Raw genomic sequence first — 7,474 nt, forward strand, 5'->3', positions numbered from 1 at the left:
TAGTAGTTTAGCCTCACTGCATGGTTGTCAGCATGATTTTTTTTTCAATGAGAGATCAGAAGTATACAGTGATATCCTATAATACTTCCAGTGCAAACCCCACAGTATGAAGATTCAATGTTCATCTTACAGTCAGTTATCTGAAAAACTTTATGTATAAAATGGAGATGTCAAGTTTTGGTTTGTAAAATGTGTGGGCTTGCCTATGGAAAGTGAACTTTATGGAAAACTTTAATAAATAGTAATTGGAAATAGCCAAACTTGAGACACTATTATTTAAACATGGGCAATATTAAGTGCATTCCCTAAACTGTACTCATTCTTTGACTCTTAAGGACTTATTTTTAAGTTCTTGAAAATGTAATTAAATAAATGGTTTCAGGATAACCATGTAATTACTTCAAGAATGATGCATTCTGGAATTCTTGGCCACATCTATTTGCAGTTTTTGTTGTAATGGAGTTAAATTATCTTCGAATTCAATGTATTAACTTAAACTTAGTTTAATATTCCCACAGGACAACATTGGCTAACTTTCTGTGGTGAACATTAAACTATTTTTAGTGCAAGTAAAATTGGAATTCTTGTGTTCTCCAGAGATAGTTTCATCTATTATATTGCCTAGTGTAATTCATCTTTGACAGCCTCTTTTTAAAGGTTCCTGATAGCTGAGTAAGTAAATGTGTTGCATGATATAGTATTGAAGCAGATAGTCCATGAAGGTCTTGGTCTTTACTGAGTCAGCTGATCTCAATTGTAATGATAGTGTAGTGCTGTAATTGACCAAAGTGCCCCTTTGAAAAATCAGCTAAGAATCTGCTGTCAATTGTTAGCAAGTAACCCCAACTCCAGCACACTGGAAAATGTGCTTACAAGGAGACAGGATCAGGCTCAAATACTGTCAACTCCCTGTTATCGTCTCCTCCCCCTGCCACCCTCCTGATATGTAGACTGCTGACTGACTGGGATCAGACATGGAGAATAGTCACTTGATCAGGATACCAGGGAGCTCCTGATTTTCCATGGAACTGCACCCCAGCAGTAGACAGAACTTCCTCCTGAACCCTTAATCCCAAGTAAAACTTCAAAATGTAATTCACATTGATCAGTACATTGACCATGTAAAGCGTGGGTTTTCTCCGGGTGCTCCGGTTTCCTCCCACAAGCCAAAAGACTTGCAGGTTGATAGGTAAATTGGCCATTATAAATTGTCACTAGTATAGGTAGGTGGTAGGGAAATATAGGGACAGGTGGGGATGTTTGGTAGGAATATGGGATTAGTGTAGGATTAGTATAAATGGGTGGTTGATGTTCGGCACAGACTCGGTGGGCCGAAGGGCCTGTTTCAGTGCTGTATCTCTAATCTAAAAAAAAAAAGATGTCGTACCATGTGGTGAAAGTAAGATTTTGCATCTTGCACACAGGCTGGCAGAGGAAAACTACAGTTGTTAAGATATTTTGTATGGGGAATGTATTTATTTCCTATACTTTTATATAGTTACTATGTTTAGCTTCTATAAGTAACACTGGTGCCATTTATATCATCTTAGTGCAGTGTCATTCATATATGATCTAATTTTCTTTACTCCCCTTAACAGAAATCCATTCAGTGGCCATTACATTTTGTGGTGTTTGGAGCCACCGGACTGCTAGCAGGAGTGCTTAGTTTGTTCCTACCAGAAACGCTGAATAAGCCTCTTTCAGACAAAATCTCTGACCTGCATAGTGTCGAATATCGCCAGCTTGGAGAAGAAGTAGTGTCTCTCTGCTCACAGAAAAATAAAATGGTACATAATCTATGTGAAGAAAGATGCATTACTTTGCTAATTGTTATCTGTTCAGCTCATGTCAAACTAAATCTGATAGAAACTCCACTTGAGTGATTTAGGCAGTGTGTTAAATATCACTTTACAGAAAGCCTGTTGTGAAATCACTTTGTTGCTGCAGCAATGAACATCTGTGTAACAAAAGTGGGAGAAAGTCTGCGGCAGTATTTTCTGTTAGAAGTATCTATGGGTAAATAAATCTAATTTTCCTTATGCCAAAATAATGTTGATCGTTGCAGCCTCACAACCATCTTCAACTTTATTCATTTCAATAGGGATCAGCATTTTGGACCAGCCTGAAAAACATTCTCTGTTTTGGAGTCACCTGTCATAGTATTTAACTAGCAGTGTTTTTTTCTATTACATATTGAATCAGTACAGGGATTGTTGGTATCTGAGAGCTCCAGGTCATGTTCCAGATATGTCATTCTCCTTTTGAATTGAGCTACACTGGTCACCGATTACTGACAGGAATACTTTGAACAGAAATGCAGTTATCCCCAATGAATTTACATTTCCCATTAAAAGTTAAGGGAACAATGTCAATCATGCAAACTAAAATTAGTTTCCCCTCTTTGGCTGATATATAAATTGTAATGACTGTTCAAGTATAGAGTGGGAAAGTGAAAGACTTCACAAGTTTTACATACATTTCAGCTTCTGCCCTTTGTGCATTCAGACACTTTGGTAATTTAAACACTAATGTCTGATGTGACACATTTGATGTGGATGTACTGAAGTTCTTTCAACATTGTGTTCCTGTGATAAAATTAACTATTACACAACTAGATAACTGAGAGTGAATGAGCGAACAAGTTTGAAAACTTAAACGTTAAATCTCTACATATCCTCAGCCAATGAAACATTGCATTTATATGTATGTTCAATTATGCTGCCCTGTAATCAGCTTTAGGTGATTGTTCCAAAGGCTGAACCCATCTTCTGACATGTTTGCAGTTTAAAAGTGTAAAGCACCATCTTCAGTGTTGAGTAACCCACATTGGCATAATCTGTGTGAAGGATGAATGCTGATTGTCTACTATGACAATCCAATATAACAATCCGACTACCTTTATATTTATAATGTAATGATTACATTTTAGTGATTCCAAAACAGTAACTTCAGCTTGCTGTTCAGATCAGGTCATATTCACAATACACATTTCCTTGTAATCACTTTTGGTTTTCTTATAATTGGTCACCTTGATTATGCTGTACTCTAAATACCTACAGCTTGTGAAATGCAGGTAATTGGTAACACTTTACCAAAGGCTGAACCCATCTTCTTGCATGTTTTCAGTTTAAAAGTGTAAAGCACCGTCTTCAGTGTTGAGTTGGTCCATTTAAAAAAAAACCCCATAAATAATAGACTTTTCCAAACATTTTGGAAATTCTTGTCCACAAACAACCAAAGAGTGTGGCCCAGCTAATGAGATGCTTCTGAGATTCCGTTGCTCTAAGTTTATTGCAACAAAACTGCGGCCTCTATCACTGAGTGGAACGTTATTGACACCGATCTAATTGAACCAAGTAGTTGGTGATCAAATGCTAACACATATAATTGTAATGAAAGCACTTGAAACCTATTGTTGAAACTGTGATTTCTACAATGGGGCAACAATGACTGACTTAGTTAAAATTTAGAAAATGGAGGGAGAGAATATAAGCAAGTAAACAGAAAAAAAGTTCAAGTTGAACAAAAGGATGAATAAGAAGGAACGATAAACAAAATAAAACATTTTGTAACTTTGGGAGAAAGAAATTATGTATAACTTTGAATGCATCTTTATTACCTGTGGGGGGGTGGGAAACATAGATTACCATTGTGGGTGGGTGCAAGTGTACATAAACATTTAGCATTGGTTTACATATTATCTACAGACCAGAGCACACCACACCACCTCCTATAATCCACTCTCCTCTATGCACTAATCAGCTGTGTTTAAAGCAATGCCTAGAAAAGTGGCATCTTGATAGTGATTTAAGGCAAGGACAGTGAAAGTCACCTATGCTCACATGAGTGCAACTTCTCTTTTATTTATCTACAGGCAAGTGATGTGAATTATGCAGAGGACAATAATAGTGAGAATGAAGAGGATTGTGATTCTGATGAAGAAACCACATTGATCAAATGACACTCGAAGAATATTTTGCAAGTCAATGAGAATGCAATAGCAGCACTTTATTTACATTTGTTCCAGTTTATAGGTATCCATAAATATCCAGCTTGTTTCTTGAAATGTGCAGTTGTAACTGATTTCAGGGGCACTACTACATTTAGGATATTTGCAAGGTATGACTTGTCAGTGATACAGATGTTTCCAATAGTGCAATATTTCAGGGTTGTCTATTCTTTCATTTTACAAGTGACTTTTATAGCAAAAGTTAGGTTTATTTTAATGGTGCTGCTGTATCTGATTATTCTGAACCTTGTTTTATTGGGTATTTTGGCAAAATCTTAATGCATTTGTTGATATCCAGCCTCTTTCCTCTGCATGTCAGCTTGGTTTGATTGGTGTTCATCTCTGACATAGATTGTTGGTTTCAGCCCCACTTCAGAACTTGAGCACATAATCAAGACTGGCAATTGATCTGAGATGTGGTCCTTTTGGAGGAAACATTTAAGTAAGATCTTCTCTGGTTTTTGGGTTACAGGCAAATGTTAAAGCCACTATAGGACTAATGAGCAGGGAGTTCTTCCGTATCCTGGCCGACACTCCTATTGGTCCTCAACTGACACTGCTGAAAACCAATTCACTGATCATTCATCTCATTAGTAAAATCTTGCTATACACAAAATACACAAATGTATTTACCTGCATCACAATAGTCACTGTACTACAAATTATCATGTGAAATGCTTTGAAGATGCCTTTAAAATGCGATCCTCTACTATATAAAAGTTTTTACTTTTGCGCTCAATTTCTTTAAAGTTCTCCAAGGCAAACTTCTATCTAATTTTTGGGGGGTTTTGTATTTGTTCTAGAAAATATGCGAAGCTGGCAAGGATGTATTTATTGCTTAACCACGGTTTTATGAGAAGATGGTGTTGGATCTTCTCTTGGAAAAATATTTTTTGTGCTGATTAAGTTGAGAAATTGGTGCTGAAAATGGAACACCTACACACTTATTTTCCAAAATTAGCATCAAATAATTAGATTAGGTATACCATGGTCCAGTGCTTAGTAAAAGTCCTTCAGCTCTGCCCCAACCCCAAAAGAGAACTTGCATTATATCACAATAAAATTTTTACTTCACTCAATAGTCAACATTATGATTTACTCAGTTAAATTGTTAGTCAAGTGCCAAATTATGCTGATTAGTTCTGTGCTCCAGGTCCAAGCCCATAAGGGAACTAGGTTAAGATCACCCAAACCAGTTCCATGAAGGGAATAACACTGACAAGAAGAGAACATTTTTATTAACCCATGTTGAATTCAACCAGGTAACAGCAATGAAAAGATAATTTCTTTGAACCACCTTGTCTCGCTGAGCACATTTGTGGTTTACAGGCTTGAAAATAACTTGACTTTTGAATGCTGAACCTAAATGGCATTTTTGCAGAGTTCAATTATCCTAATCTAGTGAATTATAAATTTAAGGCAGAAGTTGCCAAACATTTTTGCTATATTCCCCTTTGATGATTCATGACTCATTCTAAAGTGATATTTTTGTATTGAACAAGAGGATTTCTTTTGGTTAACATAGCATTGGTTAAAAAAGGGAGCTACATTCCTAGCAAACAGGCTCATCCTACTCACTACCACAATGGGAATCATCATGTTTGTTTTTGTTCATTTTTTCAGCAACACACTACTGAATAAATCTGAACATAAAAGAACACTTGTGACTATCCTTGGTCTCTGAGTAGGATGAGCTTGTTTGTTAGCACGCAATTTGTAGAATCTCAATTTAGTTTTGGAGTTTGAACTGCAAATCAGTCTCTACATTCAAGTGATTTCTATACTTGTTTTGATGTAAATAAGAGAAACTCACTTCCCACAAGTTGAGGCAAAGTGAACAAGTATTTCAACGACTGATTTGAAAAACGCTGGGAACTCTTTTCAAAAAAATTGAAATCTAAAATTGATCAAGAGGCATGGTTTTAAATTATCACTTAGAACAGAGTTACCAGAAACATTGATTAAATTCTCTTTTAGTTTCACCATAATTTTGGCCTTTGCTACAAAGTCCTCTGAAAGCAGATTATGAACCCAGGCAAAATCCTACAATTCATTTACCTCTCTTTTGGAAAAAATATTCTGAATTTTGTGCAAAAGCCAAGACAAATAATCCAGAATTACATCTTTAAATACTATGACCAACATTTGATTGTCCATAATAGAAGATAATGTCAGGGACATAGTGGCATTACATAACTACACCATAGCAGCTTTTTTGGGCAAAGTTCTACAGTCCTATGTGCAAAATAAAAGTATCATTCTTACCTTGCAAAGAAAGATCAACTTTGTTGAGCTTGTCAGATATGTTGGCCAATCACCCAGTAAAATCTGGAAGTGGTAACTGAAGGGACTCAAAACTGCTCCTCCCTGTGTTTGTAGATTCTTGCCAAAGCTTTACCTTGTGACTGTCCAAATCAGAACTTACTGGTGCACTGGGGGTTGATGTACTGAAGCGCCTTTTCTGGTGCAGTGCACCCTTCCTGTGTATGCCAATGACACTGATCCCTGTAATTTTAAACAGGGTCTAGACCCTATGTGGCTAGACTTAGCTCTGCCAGTCTTCTGTCAGTGAAATAGCTGCAGAACAATGTTTATACTTTATTGTGTGTTCAGTTTACAGTGGACTAGAACTGCTTAGGTATGAGTGAGTTCAAAAACAATTTCTAGAATATTCATGGACCTCATTCGTATAGCAAGTGCAGACGATATTCTTAATGGGAATACCAAAGTGCCTACCCAATTGTTCCCTTTTATTATTTGTATTATGTGTACCAATTTCAATTAGAGGTAAATTTTTTGTAAGTTTTTGTACTCGTTAACTTTTATTTTGGAATTGGAGCTAGATTTTGAAGTTATAAAGCTTTGTACAATTTATTGCGTATGTATATACATATATATTCACTAATCCAGATCATACTGAAAATAAATATTCTACACTTACTCTTAAATTTTTGTTTGCCTTGTTTCCTGTGAATATTTTTTATTAAAATTCATGGAATGAACCTACTAAAAAATTGCCATACACCTTGCTTAAATCGATTCTGTAGTATCGAAAGAATATGTGCATCTGGCAGAATCTTCAGGCAGCCATTGACTTGGTATATACTGTACATAATTGTGGAATACATTAAATCCATTTGGTGATGGTTATGTTCAATTTTAGTCATGCAACATGGGCAAGAGCAATACTGTCTGCATTTGGTAAAGGTTTCCCTTAAAATCAAGTAATCAGCACAGATTATGATAGCCTGTGCAGGACTGAACAGAGTTATCATTCATTATTTTAAGTACAGTCAACTGGACTAGCAGCTGCCTTTATAATTCTTTCTGGATACCAGTTCTCCACAATTACAGGGTTTCATCTGTCCAAATCTGCAGAGTGGGCCAATTGCTTGGCATCAGGGCAACAAAATATATCGGCAAATAAGACTCCCTTGGGGCTTAGCAGGTTATGTTCTTTACTGT

General features: G+C 36.3%; 1 protein-coding gene across 2 annotated transcripts in view; it reads left to right on the top strand.

Moving 5' to 3' along the window:
• LOC137374515 (solute carrier family 22 member 15-like) overlaps window positions 1-6,915 on the top strand; it is a 68,291-nt gene extending 61,376 nt beyond the window's left edge. For both annotated transcript variants that reach the window (XM_068040715.1, XM_068040717.1), the window contains 2 exons: window positions 1,599-1,787; window positions 3,875-6,915. In XM_068040715.1, the coding sequence (XP_067896816.1) occupies window positions 1,599-1,787; window positions 3,875-3,961 (276 nt within the window). In that variant the 3' untranslated portion in view covers window positions 3,962-6,915. The remainder of the gene's footprint in view (window positions 1-1,598; window positions 1,788-3,874) is intronic.
• The last annotated feature ends 559 nt before the right edge of the window (window positions 6,916-7,474 follow it).

This window comes from Heterodontus francisci, chromosome 10, assembly GCF_036365525.1.
Source record: "Heterodontus francisci isolate sHetFra1 chromosome 10, sHetFra1.hap1, whole genome shotgun sequence".
NCBI classification, from domain to species: Eukaryota; Metazoa; Chordata; class Chondrichthyes; order Heterodontiformes; family Heterodontidae; genus Heterodontus; species Heterodontus francisci.